This window comes from Delphinapterus leucas, chromosome 2 (assembly GCF_059928025.1).
Source record: "Delphinapterus leucas isolate spDelLeu-1000000601 "Yukka" chromosome 2, BTC_Dleu_Yukka2, whole genome shotgun sequence".
Lineage (NCBI taxonomy): Eukaryota > Metazoa > Chordata > Mammalia > Artiodactyla > Monodontidae > Delphinapterus > Delphinapterus leucas.
The window spans coordinates 67,349,711-67,363,220 of record NC_143130.1 but is presented as its reverse complement, the minus strand read 5'-3'; the positions used below and the strand labels follow the sequence as shown (position 1 = coordinate 67,363,220).

The following is a 13,510-nucleotide window of genomic DNA, read 5'->3' as shown; positions in this document are numbered from 1 at the left end:
TGGATGCATGAAGTTTTACTGTATCCACTTATTTTCTGATTATTTTTTGCAAGCAACGACAGAAAGTAAAACAGACGTGTGACGCCACAGCCTTATACAGACTGCGGAAGAAAAGTGATGTAATAAAATGGCAAATGCTTGGTTTCAAGGTGTGTTGTGTCCTAGGAGGCCCCAGAGCACAGTGGTTAAGGGTCCAGGCCAAGAATCTGACTTTGGGCATTGAAATCAGGCTTTGCCACTCATCAGGTGTGTGTGCCCTTCAATAAATGACTCTTAGCCTTTCTGTGCCTCAAATTCCTCACCTGAAAAATGGGTATAATCAAAGTGTCTGATAGGATGGTTTTGACAATTAAATGAAATAATACTTGTAAGCGTTGAGATCAGTGGTAACCACGTAGTCTTCTGGCTAATGTCATTTGTAACCCATCTCCTTCTCTTGCTGCCTTTACTCTTTAACTGCTGTCAGAAGAAGGCAGAGGGTTGAGCTGAACACAGTAAAATGCACGCTTAGCAAAAATGTTTGCAGGTGGAGATTTCGCTTCGATGCTAAGATTTTGGCTCTCTTTTGTGAAGGTCAGTATAATTTTATTCATGATCAGCTTGCTCCCAAAATATCTCCTGGGTTGTATTAACTGAAAAGGAAAAAAGTAAGGTTTTTTATTTTTTATTTTTTGCTCTTTTGCTTGTTTTGTGACTTAATATGCTCAAGTGGCATTGAATTCATTGAGATAATCCGAGGTACACAGAGGCTGTGACATGATCCACCCTCACTGGAGTCAAGGATGATTGGGGGAGGGGGGTGGGAAGGGGTTGGCCCAGGCGAATACACAAGGGCAGAGTCCCAGTTCTGTGATGTCAATCTTGTACCAAATTTCAGCGGGCATTATTTTCTACAGGAAATGAAATGTTAGAGCGTTTCAAATCTAGAACAGGGCTGGGTAAACGGCATAACTTTTGTTGTTGTTCTGATTGGTGTGAAATGTTGGGCTGCTTCTCCTGCAAGGTGAATCGGAAAGTCTCGCTAGAAATGTGGCTTCCGCCACCGCTTGGAGGGGAGAGTGTGATTTGTTTGCCAAAGGCCCTGGTAGCCTTCAATCTGTCAAAACGTTGCAAGCTGGGAGCAGTTTGCCAAAGCAAACTATCAAAGTGGAATAACACACGAGTCGCACACACACAGACACGCACATGCTCTCCCATTCCCCAAACATTAATTTCGAATTGGGTCAGGAGGAGCAAGAATTTGGGCCAGGTTGTCAGTGTTTTAAAGAGCTGTGGGCACAGCTATGGACTAGCAATTAGACAGGTATGTGCGAGCAGGCTGAGGTGTCCTAAAACGGAGTCTACAGAGTAGGGGTGGGAACCTTACAGCCCTTGGCCGAGTTTCATCTGGCCCCTGGGGTTATATATTGCTCTGGCTGGTGTGATTGCAGCCCAAAGAATAATTTCCCCTCTGGGGGAATTTATTCTATTCCATTCAGAGCAGAGCCCATTTACTAACTAAGGTTTTATTCCAGCAAGAATTTTATTGGGTATCCCTATGCATTTTAGCCTCACTGGGGCCCAGCTTGATGAAGAGAAGAAGCATCTGAACATCTAAACATAACTTGCGTAGCATTTTTGCAACAAAAGCACCAACAAGCATCCTGCTGCCAGACCTTGTGTAAATCCTATGAGGATGAATTTTTGGAAAGTCACGTAGAGACTCAAACGCACACTGATTCTTATAAATCCCTCCTAAAAGAGCTTTGCAAAGCTCCCAAAGTTACTTTGGACATTTTGAAATCCATTAATCCACACTCTTTCCACTTATCTTGAAATTTCACAGGTCATAAGAGGATGAAGCCTCATTCATTAAATCAATGAATTAAGCTCTTCCTATGTAGCAGATACTTTCCGAGGTGCTGGGAGATAAAGTAGTAACAAAACAGACTCCCTGATCTCGTGGACCTTATATCCTAGTGGGCAGAGGAAGAAATTTAAGTGAATAAAGACATCCTATGTGAAATGGAAAGTGCTGTGGAGAAAGAGAAGTAGGCTGGGCTGGGAGAGGAAGTCCTGTTTTATGTAGGGTCAGGGAAGCCTTATGGAGAAGAGACACCTTTGGGCAGACACCTGAACGTGGGGAGGGAAGGAGCTGTAACCATATCTGGGAGTAGAGTTGACCAGGCAACCCTAGAATGCAGTCCCTCCAAGACAACAGGAAACCTAGAATTTTCCCTTCTCCCATCTTTCACTCTCTCTCCCACTCCAAGTCCCCCGACTGTTATGGAAGTGCAGCCTGGGATGAGTGGTTATGCAAAACGGCTCCTGATTGCATTACAAATATGTGGCTTAGGTGTGTGCCAAGAACTTTGAGGGGCTGAGGTGTAACGCATTTCTGGAGCTGCTGTTTGTTTTCTTAACAAAACCACACCAATCTGGTTTTCTTTTTAAATGAGTAAACAGTGCCAGAATGTGTTACAAATGATTCAGATTTGTAGGCACGGCTTCATAAGGTGCTTTCTTGCGCATGAACTCATTTGAGGTAGGCGGGGCGGGTTCTGTTATTCCCATGTTACAGATGAAGAAACTGAGGTGCAGAGGTGCTTTGCCCAAGGTCATGTAACCAAGGAGCACAAGGTTGTATCCAGTAAGGATACAACTAGAAAAATAACTGTTCTTTTCCCATCACTGTGTTCACACCCACTCCTTTTGATACCCCTGCCCCGTGCCTGGAAGACAGCTTAGGCAGTTTTCTGGTCCATTGCAGGCTTAATGAGCAGTCTCTCTTTCAAGTGTCAAAAGGCCCCAAAAGATGTGTGTATGTGAGGGAGGGGGTAGCTTTAATGGTTGAATGCCCATCCTTCTAGAAGTTTTAGTTTTCCTTCAGTAGCTTTAGCTTTTGTTTTCCTTGAGTACTTTCTGGGTGAATCTAAGGCATCAGTAACTTCACCATCCAGGCGTGCACCCTTAGCCCCCTGTGTGTCGAGCAGCACAGATCCGTGTGCCTGTGCCTTGGACAGCACAGAGAGAGAACATTTCCATTGTTGTAGAAAGTTCTCTTGGACAGCACTGGCCTAGAGCCTCAGCAAGTTTTAAATCATTCTTTGATTCTTTTCACCACTAATTTTATATTTTTCTGAATAGATTCCTTACTTGGAAGGATTTCATGTACAGATATGCTACATTAAAAGAAAGTCTAGTCAGATATAAAATCTTCAGTCTCTCATCCAATTTAAAGCTTCTTTCTTCCCCCCATCCTGGGCCTGGTCTGGCCTCAGACCCCTGTAGTGGGAAGAGAGGGCTTGGCTGTTTCTTCACACTCTTAGTTCCCCTCTGTGCCCCGCTCCCTCTGGTCCTCATTAGTTCCTCCAGGACAGAGCAGGGGAGGGGACAGATAGCTGGGCAAAGAGGATCTCAATAGCATCAGTGCCCGCTGTCATCTGGTGTTGCTGTCCTGGCTTGGCTGATGTTATGTTGTGGATTCTCCTCTCAGGGCCCTTTGGTTGGTCCTTTGGAGAACCTCCCCCTCACTGGGATCTCCTGTTGCTCATGCCCTGGTTCAGGCTGTGCGAGAACTGGCTGCCTCTTTATCCCGCCTCCCCCAGCTCCCGGGCCCCATGGGTACGCACCACACATCACCTGTCTTTTGGTGAGCGATCTGCTTTGATGAGGTCCTTGCCAGAGGACCTGAGTCCTGCTTTCCATGGGAGAACTCCAGCTTTCCTTGCCCCTTTAAGCTCCAGGTACGTAGGCTGCTCCCACCCCAGCCCTCTCGCACCGCTCCGCCCTCCTAGACACTCCAGCCAGGTTTTGGCCTTTAAATACGTTTCAGGGGAAAATCAAGCACCGCGCCTTATACCCCAAACCCAGGGGGTCCAGATCAAGCTCTCGAATGGTAGCCCTCCTTGTTTGGCTGGGAAGAGTTCCAACTTTTCCTCCCCTAAGGGGAGTGGAGGGGCTGTGCTCAGCATTCCTGCATCCCTAGCAAACTTCTCCCATTCACCAGCCCACACCCCACTCCTTGCTCAGCCTGAAGGTTTAGGGTGAGGGGCTGCGGGACAGGATGGGTGGGGGCAGAGGGTCCTGAGTACACGGTGCAGCCCTTCTCTTTGGAACGTGTGTGTATGTCATCCTGTTGTTTCTTAGCTTTGGGACTTCAGTGCAACTCTAAGACAGCAACAAAAAGGATGCATGGAACACCTTGGTACATATCCCTTCCGCCTGCTTCTTGTCCCACCACACGGTCTTTAACCAGTCCGGCCACATCCATTCTGTGTGTTCTGTAGGACCGGTCTCATTTTCAGGCACAGTGAGGGTTAGGGTGGAATTTAGGGTTCTCAGAGATGGTGGGAGATTTTCTAGCTCCACAGGCCTTACCCCCCAGATTCACACAGGTATTCCTCATGCCCGCCTCTACACAGTGAGTTTTCCTTTGGACAAGGGCATGTTTCACATCTCTCAGTTATGTTAGAGGCCTCAAAAAGGTTGAGAAGCACTGGGTTACCTAACTGCCCTCAGGGTTAAACCCTTAAAAGAAGGATTCAAGGGCTTCCCTGCTGGCGCAGTGGTTGAGACAGATGGGAATGGCGGAGTTGGGATTCTGGCCTCGATGTGTTTGAATCCAAAGCTTCACGCTCTCCCAGCATACCCTGCTGTCTCGGGGCCAGCTGGCTCCTATTTCTACACCTTCTCTTTATTTGATGACAAGCCTTAATCAGGGCTGGTGACAGTGGGGCTTAACACAGCTAATCCCACCCATGGAGAAGCATATCTGACACTAAAAGCCCAAGGACGGGCAGAGGAATGGTTCCGAGGAAAGCCTGGAATGAGGGAGAGGAACTTCCCTTGGAGAAGCTGCCCCCCTTCTGGCCTGACCTTACCACCTCCACGAGGACCAAGCATGCACGAGCACTTACTCTGTACCAGGGCACGGTGTGTTATCTGATACAGGCCTCCCCAGACCTCCAGCCAGCTTCTGTGGTATCCCCATCTTACAAGGGAGGAGACTGAGGCTCAAAGAGGTTAAATGTCCTGACTTGGAAACCTTGCCGGTAAGCGGTAAAGTGGGGTTTGATCCCAAGTCTGCCTCATGCCACAGCTCCGCCCGCAGCTGTCTCCTCTCCTGCGGGGCCCTTTGCATCTTCACTGGGTCACATCCAGGGCCTGGGTTGCACTGTGCTCTCCCTTCCGGTGACGAGACGGAGATGCGCCTTCTGCTGGATGCTGCTGCCTGGAATACACTCACAAGCCCTGCCTGTTGCTGTTTTTCTTTCTCAGTGTCCTGGGTTCCCTCCTGCTTCTTGGATTCCAGCTCGTCTGCCCACAGCCCTCCACTGAACACAGAAAGGTAAGCCACGGCCGTTCAGAGGCTTTCCTTCTCTGCCCGAGGGCCTGGGGTTGGACCAGTCATCACCACCTTGAGCTTTGTTCTGTTTGGAGGTTGAGTCACCACTGATTCTCAGAGGAAGCACCATTCATAGGATGTTCACCAGTCTTCCTATCCTTCCGAAGTTCTTGATCTTCAAAATGAAGCTGGTGCCCAGAGTCAGTCTCTGATCCGAAAGCAGTGCTGGCTTTGTAGCCCGTGTCCATTAGAGTGGGGCAGTTAAGGAGAGATGAGTGAGCAGACTCTACCTCCCCTAGGGGTGGAGGAGCTTCGGCACGGAGCCTTTACCCCCGCTAGGGGCACCTCAGGGGGATGCGTGTGGATGGTTAGAGACAGAGCTGCAGCTAAAGCTGAGGCTGTAGCCATGTAAGAGCGCCCCTCGGAGGGAGCCATCCGTGATCTTCGGTTAGAAGGACACAGCAGCCAGCGGCCAGGCGGGGGGCGGGGAGGGGAGCAGGGAAATAAGGACCCGGCCCTCTTTTACCTCCTCCCCTCCATCTCCTGCTGCTGACTCCCTAAACCTGAATCCAACCAAAGGACAGAAGACAGAAAACTCCCTTAATGCAGTGCCCAAAGGCCAGCCTCCTGGGCAACAGGGCTGGGTGGAGAAGGGTGGACAGAGCATCTGGAGGGACAAACGGACAGTAGCAGGCATGCTTCCCTTCAGGCTCTGTGTGTTTCATAGTAAAGGAATTATTCACTGCTGCCTAAACAAGCCCAATGCTGTCCTGCAACAGAGCACTTGTGTGATTAATAGTTCCTGAGAAACAGATGCATGATATGACTTCGGGAGGGTCCCTAAAATCCCTTTCTCCTACCTAGGAACTCCTTATGTCTACAGGTAATGAAATGCAGATACTTCTGAGAGGACCCATAGGTCAGTCATTTGTATCTAACTGTGACTGTGTTGGTTGGAACCTTTCCTAGAGGGGCTTTTCATAGGTGAAGTCCAGGAGAGAAGGGGGCCAAGAAGAGAGTATGTGTACAGGTTTGCCTAGATATGCACCTTCTTGGGAGAAGTTCTTGATGTTCTTGTCTGATTAGTCTGATTTATCTTAGGTCTGTGGGTTATGTTCTGACTTTGTCTTTCTGGGCCAGATGTGAACCTGTATTGTGTCATGTCCCCCATAGGGTGTCAGCTCCATGAAGGTGGGATCTTACCTGTCTTGTTCACTCCCCAATTTCCACCTCCTGGAATACAGCCTGGCCTGTTGTAGGTGCTCAATAAAATACTTGCTGAAAGACTGACTGAATGAATGGAAAACATGGCCAAGATCTAAGCATCATTTTGTTGGAGTCACTTGGCAATTTACACCCCTTTTACTGTACTGCATCATCCCCATTCATGATTTCAAGAGTCAGAGAGGACAACTCTGATAGATTGAATGTTTGTGTCCTCCCTGCCCCCCAGGTTGGTGTGTTGAAACCTAAACCCCTATATGATGGTATTTGGAGGTGGGACCTTTGGGAGGTGATTAGGTGATGGAGTGGGGTCCTCATGAATGGGATTAGTGCCCTTGTTAGCGTTATGGGAGAGCTTGCTGCCCCACCGTGCGAGGATACAAGGAGAAGTCTGCACCCCGGAGGTTGGCACTGTGCTGGCACTCTGACCTCGGACATCTAGACTTCAGAACTATGAGAAATCAATTTCTGTTCTTTATAAGCCACTCAGTCTATGATATTCTGTTTTAGCAGCTCAAACGGACTAAGACAAAAATCGGCACTGAGAAGTGGTGGTGCTGCTATAACAAATACCTAAAACGTGGAAGTGGCATTGGAATTGGGTAATTGGAATTGGAGGAGTTTTGAAGTGCATGTTAGAAAAAGCCTATGTTGCCATGAATGGACTTTTAAAGGCGATTCGGGTGAGAGCTGAGAAAGAAAAGAGGGGAGCTCAATCTTCCCAGAGAATACCTAAGTAATCCCGAATAAAATATTGGTAGAAATATGGAGGTTAAAGGCCATTCTGATGGGGTCTCAGATGGAAATGAGGAACACGTTATTGGAAACTGGAGGAAAGGCTGTGCTTGTTATAAAGTGGCAGAGAACTTGGCTTGTTCCTGTTCTGGTGTTTTGTGGCAGGTAGAACTTGCAAGTGATGAAATTAGATATTTAGCCAAAGAAATCTAAGCAAAGTGTTGAAGGAGTGACCTGGTTTCTCTTGACTGCTCATAGTAAAAAGTGAGAAGAGAAAAATGACTTAAAGATGGAACTGTTAACTGGAAAGGAAGCAGAACACAGAACTTAAAGATTTTGGAAAATCTTCAGCAGATCCGTATTGAAAAGATTGAGAAAGCCTGTCCAGGGAAGGATACTACGGGTGTGGTTGAGAGACCGTTTGATAAGGCAGTTAGTCAGTTATCTTGACAGACGCCAGGAGCTATTTATTGTCCAGGACAGTGGAAGAATGCAAAGGGGGCTGCGGTGCCTTCCAGATCTGGCTCATCTCCGCATCACCTCGCTTGGCGGTTTCCACTCCCCACACTCACTCCGAGCTCCTCAGCTGCGCCAGGAGCTGCTCCAGTGGGCCGGGGAAGGGTCTGGGCTGTGCCCAGCAGAGCCTTGGGGGCATGACTGCCTCCACCCAGATTTCAAAGGACAAGGCTTGAGCCCAGGTCCCAGGACCCCAACCTTGGAGAACCACAGTGGGGGCAGGGCAGCCTGGAACTTTGGGGCCCCAACCCGTGCAGGTAGGACCATGGGCCCAGTGGGCCTGGAAGGCAGAGCATGGAGCCAAAGAGGATTATTCTTAAGCCTTTATGGAATTTCCCCGGGTGGGATTTGGACTTTCTTCTTTCCTCGTTCTCCCATTTGGAATGGGAATGTCTCTCCTGTGCCTGTCTTACCGTTGTATTTTGGAAGCACATAACATGTTTGATGTCACATATTCACAGCTGGAGAGCAATCTGCTTCAGGAAGAATCATACCTTGAGTCTCACCTATATCTGATTTAGGTGACATTTAGATGAGACTCTGGGCCTAGAGTTTAATAATGATGCTGGAACCAGTTAAGACTTTCAGGGTTACTGGAATGGAATGAATGTGTTTTGCTTGCAAGAAGAGTGTGAATTGTGGGGGCCCAGGGATGGGATGCTATAGACCAAATGTGTCCCCGCAAATTCATTTGTTGAAACTTAATCCCCAGTGTGATGATATTTGGAGGTGGAGCCTTTGGGAGGTGATTAGGTCAGGAGGAGATAAATGCCCTTATAAAAAAGGTCCCAGAGGGATCTCTAACCTCCTCTGCTATGTGAGGACACAGGGAGAACATTGCTGTCAGTGAACCAGGAAACAGGTTCTCCTCAGACACCAAATCCACAGGCCCCTTAATCTTGGACATCCCAGACTCCAAAATTGTGAAAAATAAATTTAAGTTTTCCATAAACCACACAGTCTATAGTATTTTTGTTATAGCAGCTGGATCAGACTAAGACAACTGTCTATTTTCATTATTATGTTGTATTATCTATTAGTGTTCAGGGTTAATCAGGGTTGTTAATCCTAATAGTTGAATCAATCTACCGGTGTTCTTTTTTTTTTTGCTGTTATTCAAATAGACCGTCATACCTGAAAATGTTTTATAAATGGTCAATTTACTTTGCTGTTTCTCTTAATTTTTCAAGTTAGCCTGAATGATATAAATGTAGCCTGAACAAAAGGTTCACAAAAAGGTATTGCCTCCATATTTCTTTCTTTTTCTTTTTTTAATGATGTTTATTCTCTTTACCAAGCTGTACCATAATGTGCTTGGTAAGCCTCCATATTTCTTAAAGAAAATATTTGTTCATAAATCAAAAAAAATGATTTATGAATGACTTTAGAATGTTGAATTTAAAAATTGAGCAAAAAGTTTCACATCTTGGTGTATGGTTCCTCCTTGTCAAAATATTAAAAACTTTGCAGTAGAAAGTTAAATAAATTATTTTTTCAAAATAATGTATAGATTCCTTTACTTGGAAAACATGCATTTTAGGACAGTTTTTCGATATAATTATATGCATTTTAGCTGCCAGGATCATTGTCATTGTCATTCACCCCAGAGAAGAAAAGACTCAGTGCTTTCTTGGGTGGTGAATTTCTTCTTGACATTTTATTGGAGCTCTGTGGAGCTGTGACTGTCATCCTGCCTGGCTATATCCCCAAAATCCTGGAGCACAAGCAGTACTGGCAGTAGTAGCATCCATTTATTTCTGCAACATAAGAAATAAGGAGATACTTATTAAAACAGGGGTTGGAAATGTTTTTCCATAAATGACCAGTTGTGACTATTTTAGGCTTTCTGGGCTACAAAGTCTCTGTCACAACTAGTCAGCTCTGCTTTTGTAGCACAAAAGCAGCAATAGATAACATGTAAATAAATGTACATGGCTGTGTTCCAATGAAACTTTATTTACAAAAAACTGGATTTGCCCCATGGCCCGCCATTTGCTAGGCAGTGCTCTAAAGTCGGGTAGAGAGAGGTTAACTGTAATTACTGTATATGTGTTTTGAAGTTGGAAATTGTCTCCTCCTGGGACCTTAAGGAACACAAAGGATTTGAGAAAAAAAAAAGTATATTTTTTCATTAAAACCTAAGAATTATGATTGCTATCCAATTGTTTTCATTACTTAGACAAATCATAATTGAATTCCTGCTGACTGTTTTGTGGCAAGGTCCACTCTCAATCTGTAGTAGAGAGCAGCAGCAAGAATTAGAAAACCATTTATGGTAAATTCTTAAGGGACAGCATTACTGATTTGTGCATACTGTAGTTTAGTATGCGTATGAAAACTACCCTCTAAAATACATCTCTTTTCCTTTCTCATTTATTATAGCGTGTCCAACTTTAGCATATGGAAGCATTTCTACAGTGTAAGTTATTCTGAGGAAAAGACATAATTTGTAAATTCTGTCAAGTAAACTATGCATTTCTAAATGCTGCTTGGGTGACTGCATACATCTCTGTAAAAACTGTCCCATAATAGTGCAGGAAAAGAGGACTCGGGTGCAGAGTGTAAGTAGCCCGTTTGAGATATTTCTATCCAGAAGTCTTTCTCTCACTTCTGCAACATGGATGGCATCAGAAAGGATTGCTCAGCCTCTGTTCTTGGTAGTTATTTAGTGACACGTGGCAAATGATTTCATTTTAAAAACTCCCTGTGGCTTCATTTGCTGATAAGGTAAGACCAAGAACAAAATAATCTTGACCAAGACTTTAATAAAAACCATATGTTATTAGTACGGGAAAATATGTAGATTGCAGAAAGCTTTTAAGTTAACGAAACTGTTCTGTCTGCTTGACAGACATTCACTGAGCAAGTTGCTTTATAAGTCATAATGTGTATGGTCAACATAATCTATTTAGGAAAGAATTGTGAAACATCGTATTTTATTCCTACAAATGGAAAAACATACATATACTTTAATCACAGCTGCTTAACTTGTTTTTAAAGTTTACTTTTTAATTAAAAGTATGCATGTTTATTACAGAGAATTTAGAAAACAATGAAAAACAATGAAGAAGGAAATAAAAACTCACTCCTAGGGCCACCAGCCAAAGAGAAGTGCTCTTCAATCTGTTATTTATAGAAACTCTAAAACAAGCAAACAAACTGAAAACACCCAGACACGCTACAGAATGAAGAAAGGGTGAAGTAAAATATTTGTTTTGCTAACTGATTCGCAAGCCACACTGTGAATAGCAGGGGACCTTGTAATGGGTTTAGAGCCTACTATTACTGTGTGTAGCTATTGACCTCAAATTGCCTCTTGACAATGTCCTACAACTGGATGTTGAACAGAAAGCCTATAGAAGGACAAAAAGAAGTTTTAGGTAACATAAAATTTCTCATATTATGGCTCCTCTATTCAAGAAGGGAGACAACTAATGTTTCCAGAAGAAAATATATGAAAATATGCTGATGATTTGAGGTAGGCAAGGATTTCTTAAACAACACACCAAAAGAACTAACCATGAAAGAACCGGACTTCATTGAAATTGAGGACTTTTGTTTATCAAAATACACCATAAAGAGTGAAAAGATAAGCCATAGACAGGGTGAAGATATTCACAATAATATGTTTGACAAAAGATTCGTACTCAGATTGTATAAAGAAACTACTAATCATGAAGAAAAAGTTAAGCAATTCAATTTTAAAATGGGCAAAAGACTTGCAAAGTCACTTCATGTAAGAGGGTATTCTAACGGTCAGTAAGCATATGAAAAGATGCTCAATCAAAATCATTAATTAAGTAAATCATTAGTCCCTAGGGAAATACAAGTTAAAATGAGACACCACCAGAATGGCTAAAATGAACAACACTGACAGTACCAAGTGCTGATGAAGATGTGGAGCAACAGGAACTTTCATACATTGCTGGTGGGAGGTTAAACAGTAAACCCCTTTGGCAGCATATCCTGTTTGGCAGCATATCTTAAAGCTAAACATAGGCTTTTTTTTAACAACCTGGCTATTCTACTCCTAAGTATTAATATTAACCCAAGAGCGATGAGTGCATGCCTCACCAAAAAAATACACATTAAAAACGTTCATAGAAGTTTATTTACAGTTACTTAAACTTGGAAATAATCCAAAAGTCTATCAGCAAGAGAATGGATAAATAAATTATAATATGTCCATACAAGATAACATTAAACAACAATTAAAAATTAGACGTCTGTTTCCAGCCAAGATGGACCAACAGGGTTCGGATTTACTCTCCCATCTAGAATAAGAGCAAAATGGCCAAGATAGAGCAACAGGGACCAGATTTCCCCTAATCCTCTGACCTGAAACAACCAAAAGAAAATAAAACCAAACAACATATATAAAGCAGTGTTTTTCAAAACACTGGACATCAGGCAACAAAAGACAGTGATCCCTCAGAGATGAGAAACAAATCAGTTGAATGTGAAAATTTCCCCAGCTAACTGCTGGGGAAATGGGAATACAGGCAGAACCTTTTGGCCTCCTTGAGTTAAGGAGATGGACTTGACAGTCCAGCAAGATCAAGGTGGAGAGAGTCTGCAGGGCAGAGTACCAGAGAGGAGAGAACTACACAAAGTGAAGACTGCAAGAGATCTGCAGGACTTTCTCCTCAAGGATACAGTGCTGCACTGATCTATTTTCCTCACATGTGTGAGGAAACAGCCTGAGGCCAGAAGAGAATTGTCAGACAGGATTAAAGGGAACAATGTCTGGTGCTCACGCAGGAACAGGAACAGTGACTCTTCCCAGCAGCCAGGCTTTATAAGCTCATAATCCAGGAGGCATTGGAAAGAATACTCAGGAAGCTCTTGCCTTGGTACTGCATTGCTCTGGATATGACAAACAAGTCATAAAAGCACGACTGAAAGGGTCAAACTGTTTCTAAATAACTTAGCTATCCTAGCACAAGTCTCAAGAATATAGGAATATGAAAATATCCAGCACCCAACAAGGTAAATTTTACCAACAAGGTAAAATTCAAGATGCCTGGCATTTAGTCAAAGATTACCAGGCATGTACAGAAGCAGAAAAACATTAGCATTATTCTCCATAATGAGGAGAACAGTCAACCAATTGAAACCAACTCAGAATGACACAGATGTTAGAATTTGAAAACAAGGATATTAAAAGTTATTAAAACTGTATTCCATATATTCAAAAAGTTAAGTAGAGGTTTGGAAAATATAAAAAACACCCATGTCAAACTTCTCGAGATGAAAATGAAAAATACACTGGATGGGATTAATGGAAGATTAGACAGTGCAGAAAAAAAGAGAACTTGAAGATATAGCAATAGAAACTTTCCAAAAAGAATCTAAAAAAAATGAGGAGTATCAGTGACCTCTGGAACAACTTCAGGTGAGTTTTTATATGTACAGTTGGAGTACCAAAAGGAGAAGAGGTTGGGGGGGGGTGACAGAAAAATATTTTTTAAAATATTAGGAAATGTTCTAAATTTGACTAAGACTATGAACCCAAGAATATCAATGAACTCCAAGCACTAGAAACATGAAGAAAATGGCACCCTTACACCATTATCAAACTGCTTAAAATTAGTGATAAAAAGAAAAATTTTAAAGCCCTTAGGGGAAAAAACATTCCATCCACAGAAACAAAGATAAAGATGATAACAGATTCCTTGTCTGCTGTCACTCATGCAAGTGAAGCAGTAT

The 13,510-nt window shown here is 43.7% G+C and overlaps 1 protein-coding gene across 1 annotated transcript in view; it reads left to right on the top strand.

Annotated features, from left to right (window-relative positions):
• THSD4 (thrombospondin type 1 domain containing 4) overlaps window positions 1-13,510 on the top strand; it is a 569,301-nt gene that overhangs the window by 24,035 nt on the left and 531,756 nt on the right. The window contains exon 2 of the mRNA XM_022579923.3: window positions 5,260-5,329. Coding sequence (XP_022435631.1) covers window positions 5,260-5,329 — 70 coding nt within the window. The remainder of the gene's footprint in view (window positions 1-5,259; window positions 5,330-13,510) is intronic.